Below are 14,105 nucleotides of genomic sequence, written 5' to 3'. Positions count from 1 at the left end.
CTATACTTAATGTTGGCGTCAAAAGGCTTTTTGATCATCCAAGATTGTTCAGTTCGTTTGAAATCGAACGTTTTTCATGTTAGGGTCAGGTTTATTCAATGCAAAACAATGTTATTTATCGCTTTGTAGGTTCTTCAGAAATGTTACTTGTCGTTTGCTTTATCAAGCAAGAATGCTGTCGTTTGCTTATTAATTATTTCAGTACAGTTGGAAAGTTTAAGCAGCAATTAAAAAATACTAGAATGAATTTAGCCAAAGTCATTTATATAAATAATTTTATCCTAAGCATTTATGGGTCCATATACCGAATATATGTAATAAGTCTTCCTCGAAAAGGAAATTTCTGCCTACACATGATGTATGAGTGATATGATGCATCAAACCAATAAAAAAATTTTATTTTTTTTTTTTTGAAAAAAGCCGGACATCCATGATTTTTTTTTTTTTGGTTTAAATTTCAACTAGATCGTTAGAAATGAAGTATTGACGTACAGTATTTCACTAACTATTTAACGATCTGAAGTCCAATAGTTTGGTATACGATTGAACATCAATAATTAAAATCCAATAAATTAAAAGTGGCTCATATTTGACAAATAACTACTAACTGTCCCACAACAACAATTGACACTACTGGAATAAAATAAGAGTAATGCCACCACACTTTTCGGCAGTAAACTCTATAATTGAGTCCCCCAACTAACAATTTGCTGCAATTGTTGATGTTTCAAATAATCATTTTTTTGTAAAGAAACTTTACAAAATTTTGTTTGAATTGAAAAACCAAAATTTCATTTTAATTTTCTAGATAAATCTATTCTTTCAGAGTAAAACTTGTGATTCAGATTTTCTGGTTTGATTCAGTTTTATATAAAACTATGTTTGGCAACAATTTTTCATGTAATTTCGATGTTTTTTCTAAGTTTAAACATTGTTTTTACTATTTATAGTATTACATATTATACTATAATCTATACTCTTGTTTATAGTTTGAAGAGCAGATTATAAAATATTGCTCTCTTTAACGTTTGGTGAAACACTATAACTAGATAATTAATAGTTAATAATTGTTAAAACAATTAATTCCATCGAACATAGCGAAGGAAAACTAAAATACTAAAATATTTCAATTCAGTTCTTATTTTTGGTTCGACTAACGTTCACCCCTTATTTATTCTCTTGAGTCGTGACAGTACCTAACTCGACGGAGTTGACACATATACTCGACCAAGTCTTTTCTTCTACAAGATAAGATTTGTACTTTGTACTCCAACTGTTTGATTTGCAATTTCATATACTACTCTCTAGTCTCAAAAATGGTGATTATTAGGCTGTTAGCCTCAATTGAGCTAACCCAACACACCAACCTCAGAGGCTGAACAACTAATGCATTTACGCATACCATCTCCATGTCTATAAAAACTTCATGCAATTTGCTTGTCCCCTCACCAAAACCTCTCAGTCATCTAAGTTTTTACTAACATGGCTTCTTCCCGTTTCTTCATTTTAGCTATACTGATTATCGCATTGTCATTTTCAGGCATCGGAGTTTCAATGGCAGCTCGCCGCATTCTGCAGGAGCCACTTTTTAGCTATATCCCACGTTTAGATCTTCCTCCACTGCCTCGCACTGGAAACACTTTTCCTGTTCCACCAGTTGTTAGGTTGCCTCCTTATGTGGTTGGAAGAATACCATCGTTCCCCCCATTTTCATTTTCAAGTCCACCTTCTCGTTAATTTTTTTTATTATTGAAATTTCACCTTATTGTAAAATTAAATACAAAATCTTATTCCTAGCATACTAGCTAGGTTATATAAGAGAGTGTTACCTATAATTAAAAAGATGCTGTATGAGGAAAATTTGTATGGTTTGCTTTAGTTTAATATGTAATAAAGGTCCATGAATGTAATACGGCCAATTTGATTATCATATACCATTCAGTTTCAAGTTTATAATTATATATAGACTAAAAAAATCATCAGACAATTTAATTTTAGCGCAGATATTTATAAAGAGGTTAATTTTATTGTAGATTGGGTGGTAATAGACTTCGACTCTTTCGATGTGTACCTCCCGCTTATACACAATTCTCCGAATCTCAATCTTTATTTACATTATAATATCAACGATGTTGCTTTTAGTTGTATACATATTATTTTAACTTAATAATTTATGTTTAGGCTCTACCCAAAAAAAAAAATCATTTAACACTATCAATTCTAGAAAAAAAAAAAAGTCATATTTAACTAAATTATTCTTTTTTTTTTTGGGATATTAGAGATAAAGCTAAAATTGAAAAAAAAAAAGATTAATGCTTCTTAAATGTACTAAAATGAATTGATATAATTATATGTTTTTAGTAAGAAGGAATATATAAAAACATCTTTTAATAAAATATTATCCCTTTTAATTGAATACATATATTTGTAGTGTCAATTAGAATAAAGTTTTATTTTTTAGTTTAACATTTTAATTTTTTTTCCCTATCCATATACAAACGACATCCTTCGAGACTGCCGTCTAGTCTTCTGTCTTTGGTGTCTGCTGCTTCTTTTACTCGTACACTTTGATAAACCCACCACAGGACATTAAAAACTTTCTTTCTCCCTGTTCTTCCAAAGCTTCTGAGGTTCAACAATGGCGAATGAGAATGAAGAAAATTGGGACGCTTAGATGAGGTAATTAGTGCTCTTAATTTCTCTGAAATCTCGAACCTTTTTGTTCCTCATAATCTCAATTCTAATAAAACTGTCGTGTTGCGAATTGATGGAGGCAAAGAGCTGAAATGGCATTTTAATTCAAATTCAAATTGTAATTCAACTTCAATTGTATTTGCATTTCATATTAATTTGTCAGTATCCTTCTTACTTTTTCTGGGTAACTAAGATGCCAAGGGAAAGGAAAACAAATTAAATGAGGAAAAGAAGGAAAATTTAAATAAAAAAAAAAAAAAGGAGGATCTTTATTTTTAGAAAGGATTTGTTAGTAAATTGAAGCTTTACTCTTTTTTAATTTCTCTTCATGTATTTTACTGGAAGGAAATGTTTGATGCCATTGGAAGGCAATTCTGAAATCTCCTCTATATTTCTTCCCACTTTGAACACCCAAATGAAGTAAGCAACTTCAATTTTATTTCCTTTCCCTTATTTTCCCTTTACTTCCCTAAATGAAGCGTAGTTTTTTCTCTTTTTTCTTTTCTGTTGTTTTCTTTCCCGTCTCTTTCTTGCCTCCTATTTGCCGCACTTTCAAACAAACTTCTAAGCAAATAGACATTATAAGAACTGTGTGGTCCGGATCTTCTGCAGGTAGTGAGAGAAATCAGATATAATACAGACTACAGAAGCAGAAAGTTCTGCGAAACACGGATAATTTTTTTTAATTATGGTAAAGTCTCCCTGTTCTTTTCATTCCAATTCCACTTCAGTTCCTTTATTTCTGTAGAAAAGTTTTAACCCAGATACATTATCATTATTTTTTAGAAGAAAAGAATTTGCAATACTTATATTCATTGCACTTGATATCTTTCATTATATTGTACTTAGCAGATATAATTTTACAAAATTTTCAATTACTAGATATATGTTCAATAAGTGCAATACTTTATGCATCTTTTAATACAAATTAATAGACAATAATTTTCATATTCTTTAATGAGTCTATAAGTGTTTGATAAGTATAATTTTGTTTATTGATGTATTCAATAAGTGCAATTTATAATTTGAAGTGTTCAATGTAACTGCAAAGTTAAGGGGAATGAGGAGAGCTTTGGCCTTCCAAACTCCAAAAGATCTTTAAATTTTACTTTTAAGTTTTGGTGGTGCATATCATTTTTGTCATGCTTTTTATAAACAAAGGGAAATTCAGGAATGACTTGATTATTTTATTGAGAAACTGAATTGAATTTATACACAAGAATAACAACTAAAATCTCCTAAAACAGAGGAGATTTATTGAATTTAAACAAGCAGAAAATCTGTAACAGAAACCAAAATCAAGGAATAGAAAATCAGTATCTCTACACCAAATCTGTGGCTGGTCAAAGATACATGTGCTGATATACCCCCTTCAAGCTAGATGGTGTGGAACAACACCTAGCTTGGATAAGTGACGATTGAAGAGTTCTTTTGCAAGGGGCTTTGTGAGTGTATCAGCTAATTGATCTGGACTAGGAATATGACTGACCAGAAGCTGTTGATCTTGAATTTTTTGTCTGACATAATGAAAATCTACAGCTACATGTTTCATTTTACTATGAAGGACAGGATTGTGACATAAGTAGGTAACTCCTAGATTGTCACAGTAAATGGTAGGTGGGAGAGACAGAGATACACCGAGTTCTTTGAGTAGGTTTTTAACCCAAGTTGTTTCATCAAGAGCGGTGGCAACGGCTCGATATTCAGCTTCCGTAGATGAACGAGCAATGGTTCTCTGTTTTTTTGAAGACCAGCTGATGGGATTAAGACCAAGATAAAGAAGATATCCTGTCGTAGAACTTCGATCAGTAATGTTGCCGGCCCAATCAGCATCAGAATACACAGTGAGGGTAAAGTTGCTGCAACTAGTGAGACGAAGACCATAATGAGCAGTTTGTTTGAGATACCGGAGAAGACGTTTGACAGCTTTCCAGTGAGATTCAGAGGGGGAGTGCATGAATTGAGATAACCGGTTTACAGAGAAGGCAACATCGGGTCGAGTAAACGACAAGTACTGTAACGTTCCCATTACATGTCGATACTCAGTGGCATTATGAGAGGGACTGCCATCATTCAACTGCAAACTTTGAGTAGAGCTCATCGGAGTTTGGACACCCTTGCACTCATGCATATTGAGATCATGGAGAAGTTCAGAAATGTACTTAGCTTGTGAGAGAATTAATCCAGATCCATTACGATGAACCTCAATGCCAAGGAAGTAATTCAAGGGACCAAGATCTTTGAGAGAAAAACGGGCTGCTAGAGATGAAGTGATCTGTTTGACGATCAAAGTGTCACTGCCAGTAAGAATTATATCGTCCACATACACCAAGAGATAAATGATGCCTCGCGATGTTTGGTAAATAAAAAGAGATGGATCAGATTTGGATTTAACAAAACCCATTTGTAGCAGATGTGATGTAAACTCATTGTACCAGGCACGAGGTGCCTGTTTAAGTCCATAGATAGCCTTCCTCAAGCGGCAAACATGAGATGGATGAGTAGAATCTTCAAATCCAGGAGGTTGAGACATAAAAACCTCTTCTTCAAGTGTCCCTTGGAGAAATGCATTATTGACATCAAGCTGATTCAGAACCCAATTATGATGCACAGCAAGAGAAAGAACAATACGGACCGTGGTTGGTTTGACAACAGGGCTATAAGTGCAGTGATAGTCAATGCCGGGACGTTGAGTAAATCCTTTGGCTACGAGGCGAGCCTTGCATCTATCAAATGAACCATCTGCTTTCCTTTTTATCCTGTAAATCCATTTACACTGAACAATATTCTGGTTAGAAGCCTTGGGAACAAGTGCCCACGTTTGATTCCGAATTAATGCATCAAATTCTGCTTGCATTGCCTGTTTCCATTCTGGGTATTTTTGGGCTTGTTTAAATGTATGGGGAGTGATGGCAGGGGAAAGGTGAGCAAGATAGTCAAACGGTTTACGAGGGCGAAATATGTTATTCTGGGATCTGGTGGTGGGGCGGTTAGGTGGGGGTGGTGGTGGTGGTGGTAGGGAGGGGGAGGGAGTTTGGTGTGTTGTGGGATTACTGCTGGATGGAGGATGAGAAGGTGAGGAAGAGATGGGTGGTAAAAGGGTGGTAGCAAGAGGATGATGTGTGTGGCCACGATGATATGTAATGAGAGAAGTATTTTGGGAAGTGGAAGGGAGAGATAAAGAAGTACCTGAAACCGTGGAATCCGTAGGAGAATGACCGGAGGAGACGGACGGTGCTGTATTGGTGTGTGTTTCCCTAACAGTAATAGGTGAGGGTAAAGGCAATATTGAATTAGGATCAATTGGTGAAGGTGGGTTTGGGCTGGCTAGTAAATCGGAGAGTGGGTTATCACAAATTTCCCATGTGATAGAAGGAAAATGGGGGTTGAGATGAGAGAAAATAGTTTGAGAGGGAAAATTATTTTCAAGAAATTTCACATCTCGGGAGATATAAACTTTAGAGTTAGTTGGGTCAAAACATTGATGAGCATAATGAGTTTGAGAAAAACCTAAGTAGACACAGGGGGTGGACCGGGGCTGAAGTTTATTTAAAGTATAAGGCTTAAGCCAAGGGTAACATAGACATCCAAAAGTGCGTAGGGAATTATAGTTGGGGGGAACACCAAATAATTTCTCAAATGGTGATTGATTTTTCAGGTTTGGTGTGGGTAGTCGGTTGATGAGATAGGTAGCGTGATGACAAGCAAATGACCAAAAAGATGATGGTAATGAGGCAGTATGTAAAAGGGTCTTGGCAGTTTCAACAATGTGCCGGTGACGGCGTTCAGCTAAAGCCACTCTTTGTGGGGTATGGGGAGGTGAGATTAAGTGTTCTATGCCATGGGAGCTAAGATATGAATCTAAGCTTTTATATTCTCCTCCACCATCAGTGTAAAGTGAAACAATTTTAGTTTTAAAATATCGTTCCACTAATGGATGAAATTTTTTGAATATTTCTTGAACATCACTTTTATTTTTAAGTGTGTACAACCAGGTGTATTTGGTGTATTGGTCAACAAAAATACAATAGTATCTTTTTTTGTCAATGGAAAGAACTGGGGAGGGTCCCCACAAATCACTGAATAAAGTTTGAAGAGGAGCATTACTGGATAGGGATAACTGTTGGAAGGGAAAACGGTGCACTTTATTGGAGGAACATGAGTTACAAAAAGTGAACTTGTCTCTTGATGAAACTGGTAAAGCAAATTTATTTACAATAAATCTGAAAATTTGAAGGTGGGGATGGCCAAGACGGTTGTGCCATGTATGGAGAGGAATTGTTGTGATGGTAGAATTAACGATGGGTTTGATGGACTTGGTGCAGTTGGGCCATTCATAAAGTCCGTCTCTATTCCGACCGTAAACCAGCGGAGTCCTCGTTTTCAAGTCCTTCACACAAAAATCAAAAGGAAAGAATTCAATGGAGGTGAGGTTATCTTGATTAAACTTTGAAACAGAAACAAGATTTTGTTTAATATCAGGTGCACATAAGGTGTTATGCAAGTTAAAAGCATTATCTGATGCAATTAATTTTCTAGAACCAATGTGAGTGATCGGAATAGTTTTACCATTGCCCATTGTTATTCCTTCTGAACCAGTATATTCTTCTAGACTGTGAGGTTCAACAGTAACATGGTGAGAGGCACCTGAGTCAAGAATCCACGGACTAGCAGTAGCTTGCTTAGCAGAGACATAATTGGCCTTGGCTTCTAGATGGTTGTGAGATTGAGATCTACAGACATTCGCCGTATGACCAAGTTTATTGCACAATTGACAACGTACTGGATTGTTGTTCATTGAACGCCCTTGAGTAGAAGAATTGGAACGATTATTGAGGCCCAACTGAGAGTTTGTGTTGTTATTGAATCGACAACGTACTGGATTGTTGTTCATTGAACGCCCTTGAGTAGAAGAATTGGAACGATTATTGAGGCCCAACTGAGAGTTTGTGTTGTTATTGAATCGACGATTATTGCGATTGTTGAAATTGTTGAATCTATTGCGGGTGGCAATTGCAGCTGTGATTGGAGGCGACACCTTCTTTGATTCCTCATGTTGAAGAAATAATTCGTGATCAAGCAGCTTCTCATATAATTCTTCGTAGGAGATAACAGAATCTCTTGCTCGAATTGCAGCAGAAATCTCACGGAATTCTGGTCCAAGACCACTGAGAATTTTCACAATTAATTCATCATCAGAGACTGGCTTTCCTGCTGTTGCAAGTTCATCACAAAGAGATCTAGCTTGATGAAGATAATCTGTCACAGGTCGGGAGTCCTTTGTAAGACGAGCAAGCTGGTCTCTTAGACTGAAAATTCGTGTTTGGGACTTATTTGCATACGCTGTGTGAAGAGAGCTCCATGCAAGTTTGGCGGTTGAGGCAGCAGCAACAGTTGGAGCAATTGTTGAATCGACAGATGCCATGATTGCATTCTGGATCAATTGGTCTTGTCGGAACCAAATACTGTAGTTGGGGTTTGCAATTTGCTGATTATCTTGGGTAAGAGTAGGTGAGGGAGCTGGGGAGGTTCCATCTAGATGGCCAAACAGGTTGTGTCCATGCATGAGCATGGATATTTGGGCTTTCCAAGTGGCAAAATTGTGGCTGCCAATAAGTTTAATTGGTAATTGAGATACTGGATTGAATTGAACAACATTAGTATTGTTGTTATTGGAATCAGCATTAATGACATTTACGTTGGAGGCCATTTGATGAGATTGGGTTGGATATTCAGAGAATGTTACTCGCTAGAGCTAATACAGCTCTGATACCATATAAACAAAGGGAAATTCAGGAATGACTTGATTATTTTATTGAGAAACTGAATTGAATTTATACACAAGAATAACAACTAAAATCTCCTAAAACAGAGGAGATTTATTGAATTTAAACAAGCAGAAAATCTGTAACAGAAACCAAAATCAAGGAATAGAAAATCAGTATCTCTACACCAAATCTGTGGCTGGTCAAAGATACATGTGCTGATACTTTTCTACTCTGAGAAGAGAGTAATGTCAAAACAAATATATAATCAGCAAAAGAATGCTAAAATAACAGGGATGAATAGAGTTTCATACCATAGCTTAGCAGGAACTGGAAAATAATGGTTAAAACAAATTTTGTTTATAATGGTTCATCTTAGATGCATAATATAGATTTTTACGATATACTGGCTTTAATAGTGTCTCTCATTTTTGCCATGACTTCCTTATCCTGTAAGACTGAAAATAATATTAAATTTAAAAATCAGCAATAAAAAGCCTAATAAAAGGAAGGAGAATCAGAGGGAAATTAAGATAATTTTGCTTGTATTCTTATTGATGTCATCGATATCAATATTAAAGTATACTTTTGTGATGATGCTATTTGTATTCTCTTGCAGAATGAGTGACACTATTGTGCTGAGTATGAGAGTGTTCCAGATCAAGGTATCTTCACCTTTATATTTTATTGATTTGTGTTTTTCTGTTTCTCTTAACCTATTTATGTTAACGTTTTTGGAAAAATATCATATAACAGCATTTGCTAATGGAGGCGGTTTTCATATTGTTGAGAATTTTACCTATATCAGTGAAAAAATATTGAACCATGAACAGATTTAAGCATAGAACATTTTTGTGTTCCGACCTCATGATTCCTAGTTAATTAAGTTTTTATGCTGTCTTTTCTATTATGAGCACCAGTAACGTAAAACCTCGATTTCCAATATGTTCTGTAAATTTAAAGGAAAGGACCATAGTATTCTAGACTTAGAATAGGCATTCAATTCAGCTATTGTCTGAGACTTGTCTGTTAATTTTGAAAGTAGGACTGACATTTAATCAAGTAATCATATTTATTCATGATAGGATCTAATCTCTCTTTAACATAAAATTTTCAACATTCTTAGGAATAGGTTTCACAATATATTTTTTGAGGCTCTTTGAGTTTTCATTTTTCTTTGTTCCATATCACTGTCACTGAATTTCCTGCAGCTCTTGAACTCCTTCAAAGTGTATATCGTGGAAAGTTGTGAAGCACCAAAAGAACTATTTGATGTGGAAGGGCTGAATGCTGATGAAGGGCATGTTGTGATGGCATTACAGTTCAATGAATTGCATTTGATAAAACTTCCGAGGTTGAAGCATGTATGGATTGATAATCCTCAGGGAGTTATGGGATTTAAAAACCTGATATTATTGAAAATTCATGATTGTAATTCCTTGACCAATGTAGTTTCTCTGTCAATGTCTTTGGGCCTTGTGCAACTTCCATCTATGAACAGGTGTAGTTTGATTGAAGAAATCGTCATAAAAGAAGAAGAGCATGCTCTGTTGGATAAAATCAATACTATATCAATCTAGAGCCTTTGCCCAGCTGGATAAGTTTTTATTCAGGAAGTGATGCTATAGCATGCCCATCCTTGGAAAAAATTGATGTAGTTGACTGTCCAAATATAATTTTGCTTCCAAACTTTCAGAACAAGATTCAATCACAATCTTCAATTAAACAAAGAGAGTTTTCAATGAAGGATCTGACATTCCCATTGCACAATTTTTCAGTGGCAAGGTTAGTTTGTTAAAACCATTTTCACATTTTGAAAGATGATTTTTCTTTGCTTGATGTCATCATTTCTTCTCCTAACTAGCTACTGTAACGATGTGTCACTGACCTGTTGCACTACGCTAGGAAAACTTATTTCAGCCATAAATATTCTTATTAAATTCTTTCTACTGTTTGATCATTTCCGTCATTTCCTTGTTAGTGGGAGTATGTACATTCATACACATAATTTTGGAGAAGACAATTAGAATTAATGTCCTGATCCTGATATTGATCAAAGCAAATATTGGAAACAAATGATTCATATAACTGATGGGGACTAAGACTTAGTTGTTATTGTTGTTTTGATCCTGATAAAGTTATTCAAATTTGCCACATTGTTTGCTTATGATTTAAATTCCTTACAACATTGTATAGTCTGGAGAAACATTGTATCATCTAACACGAAAATAATAGAAGCAAAATATGGTGAACTCTTTTAGGAACAAATTCATCTAATTCAGGTACTACTTCAATGGCTGTGGATTTTCTTCTTCAGTGATTGGAGAAACAATGGTCTCAGAGAGTCAGTAGGGCAACGATCCAAGTTTGTCTTAAACGCTGACCATGTGAAGTTTGTAAGAACAAAAGTACACACATCATTTATTCTCATTCTAATGAGCAGCAAAAAATAGTTGCAGAATATACTCTTCTAAACTTTAAGCAATCATATTTCCTTACATTATTATTATATTCTTAATATCACAAATGATATATTATATTATATTTTAATATAATATTTGTCCAAAAAAAAAAGTCCATTACATTATATGGTTTTCACCAGAAAAACATTTACAATTTTTTATATTGAAAAAAGATTTAATTATATTATTCTATTTTATAACAGCTTATTGAACATATGTCTTATTCTACAACGAGTCTTTCATATAGTTTTTAAGATTTTGACTTAGTCAAAACACTACTCTATTATTTACATGTTCAGTATTTATAGTTTGAGAAGCGAATAATTAAAACATATTTCCTTTTAACATTTGATGAAACACTAGCTAACATCGACTAAAACAGTTAGTTTTGCTGAGCATTATCAAATTGATACAAAATTAAAATAATTTTTTTACATGTGTGTTCTTAATATGTATTTGATCTCAAATTTTCAATTCCTGCCACCAAACACACCAGAACTATTTCACAACAACGTTTTGACACTATTAACTCCAACGATTTATCATAAAATGATAAAAAGACAAAAACAAATCTACCAGCCACATGTCCATGCATTTAAAGCAACCAAATACCGAAATCTCAAAAGCTGTCGTTCTATTTAAAAGCCCTTCTTGCCTGCTTTAAGGTCAGTTCTGAGTTCTGGTTTTGACTGAACAGTTCACAAAACCATTCACTAGCCATTTAGCTCGTTGACCTCTAAAAATGGCAAATACCCTTTATCAATTTATCATAATTTTTCTTTTTTCTTCTTCAATTTTTAGTGCTACTGATAATTTTGTAGTAGCTACTCGCTATATGTCACCACAAACTGCCAAGAAATCGTCACTAACGAAAAAAGTTAACGTTCTGCTGCCTTTGCCTAAGCCTAAACTGCCTCCTTGGCAACGATTCCCGACTTCGCCGCCACCGCAACAGGAAGCGTCTCCACCTCAACCAGAAGCCTCACCACCAAAGCCAGAAGCGTCACCACCTCCAACAGAAGCATTGCCACCTCCACCGGAAGCGCTACCACCTCCACCAGAAGCGTCATCACCTCCACAACCTTTTCTGGTACCAATATTGCCACCAACCTCAACATCTCCTGCTCCGGAGCCTTTGTTGGTGCCACCACCACAAGCAGCTGCTGCTCCCCTTGAACCACCAATATTGCCACCAAGCCCAACATATTCGTCCCCGAAGCCTTTCTTGGTGCCCATAGGACCACCGCAAATGGCTGCGCCACCCCTGGAACCACCAATATTCCCACCAACTATCTCTCCTTCCTATATTTGCTAAAATTAGAGTCTCCAATCTGGACAAAATAAGACAAAAAAAAAAAAAAAAATCCAAGAACCGCGAAAATGAACGACGAGTTGTTTATTTACATCCTTATGATGTGTTATTAAACGAAAGCGTTTGCTGCTTTGCTTCATAAAAAACGACAAAGTTGCGATGAATAAATTGGCCATGCTCCAACGACAGATAATGGAACGAATTTGTGTGCATTTATTGATTAAATTGGCCATGTCGTTTTGTTTTGGCATATAATAATCTATTTTATTGCTATGTATTTTGTTTGGGCTTATAATAATCTATTTTATGTCCATAAGATCCAAATTGGTTAAATGAAATTGATCGGTATTTTACAAGAGCCTCTTCCGCATTTTAAAAAGCATTTAGTGTTTTCACTACAATTAAAACACTATATCTATCAATTAGATTATTCGGTAACTTAATATTTGTAACAACTGTTAAAAGGACAGAAAAGGTTTTATCAAACGTTAAATCCCGTAACATTAGTGTTTTAAATTTTATTTTTTAACACTCTTATTCATTTGTTTTGTTTTTCCCTATTTTTAAGGCTAACAATTCTATTTGCAAAAACACTCATTTGAATTTGGTACTCTTTGTTATTTATTTAATTTTTGTTTTTCAAATCTCAAAGGAATATATGTTATTTAATTATTTTATTTCTATTGTCTTGAAACAAGGATAAGGGCATGTTGTTAAAATTAAAAAACATTAAAAAAATTTTCTCTGTCTTTCATTTTGATTTTATAAAAAATAATCTTTTGTTATAGAAAAAAATTGAAATAAAAAAATATGATAATAATTTAGAAAAAAAACAAGTATCTCATATTTTTTTATCAATTAGTCCATTTCAGTTTTAGGGCCATAATTTAAAATTTGAAATCAACATTCTAATGTCCTTTTCTATCATTTTAATTTTAACAGCTAATTAGATATTTATTTTTATCAAACATTTTTGCCTTAAACCACTATATAACTAGTTAACAACTAACATCTAACACTTAAAAGCTACTAAAACAGCTAAAAATATTAGAACAGCTAATAACTATTACAATAGTTAATATTGCTGAACAGACTCTAAGACATAGTTTAGTATTAAATATATATATAACCTGGTAATATATACGGTCCGCATTTTGTACAAGATTTAAAATGTACTAATAAAATTCTAATTACGTTACAACATCATGATATATATATATATATATATATATATATATATATATATATATATATATATATATATATATATATATATATATTCACATCGAAAAAGAAAATATAGAGTTGGTATCAATTTATGTAATTTTATGATGGTTCAAATACATAAATTCACTTATATACTTTCTGCAAAAGATTTTATGCACTCTAAATTCTAAAGTGATCTATTATTACTCTAAAATTACGAATTTTGCATATTTATGCATATTTACAATAAAATATTTAATCATTTTTTTTTCAATAAATAAAAATTTTGATTTGGTGTGTTGTTGGTATAATTTTTAAATTAATAATTTTCACATTTTTAACTGTTCAATCAATCTAATTGTATAACTTCAGCATTCAATATAATAATTTTATAAATTAAAATATTAAAATAAATGCAATTTTATAAATTGAAGTGCTCAATATCATGATGTACATAATTTATATTTATTATTAATGAATTATTAAATTAAAAAAAATAAAAATAAAAAAATAAATCAAAGTAAAACACTATAAAATTTTATCCATTTGGCTATTTAGTAAAAAATCTATAAGATTAATAGAAATACTACATAATAAGAATAAGAAACTCTTATAACATAGCTTCAAAGGACAACATTCTTTCTTACATCCATTATCTCATTGTAA

General features: G+C 33.6%; 1 protein-coding gene across 3 annotated transcripts; it reads left to right on the top strand.

The window, feature by feature from the left end:
* Positions 1-2,307: 2,307 nt before the first annotated feature.
* On the top strand, positions 2,308-10,229 carry LOC105631626 (uncharacterized). 3 transcript variants are annotated; one of them, XR_005178475.2, is made up of 5 exons: positions 2,308-2,679; positions 3,040-3,114; positions 3,307-3,385; positions 9,079-9,124; positions 9,671-10,229. XR_005178475.2 is itself a non-coding variant. In XM_037640047.2 (3 exons), exons 1-3 carry the CDS (start codon positions 2,675-2,677, stop codon positions 10,037-10,039), a joined length of 420 nt encoding a protein of 139 aa, XP_037495975.1. In that variant the 5' UTR covers positions 2,419-2,674; the 3' UTR covers positions 10,040-10,229. The 3 variants fall into 3 exon arrangements, 1 of the variants encoding a protein (XP_037495975.1); XR_005178474.2 differs by lacking the exon at positions 3,040-3,114 and having other exon boundaries at positions 2,452-2,679; XM_037640047.2 differs by lacking the exons at positions 3,040-3,114; positions 3,307-3,385 and having other exon boundaries at positions 2,419-2,679.
* Positions 10,230-14,105: the final 3,876 nt, after the last annotated feature.

The sequence above is a fragment of the Jatropha curcas genome, chromosome 6, assembly GCF_041381405.1.
Source record: "Jatropha curcas cultivar XTBG-Jc1 chromosome 6, XTBG_Jcur_1.0, whole genome shotgun sequence".
In the NCBI taxonomy this organism is placed as follows: Eukaryota; Viridiplantae; Streptophyta; class Magnoliopsida; order Malpighiales; family Euphorbiaceae; genus Jatropha; species Jatropha curcas.
This window is presented reverse-complemented; position numbering and strand designations above follow the sequence as displayed.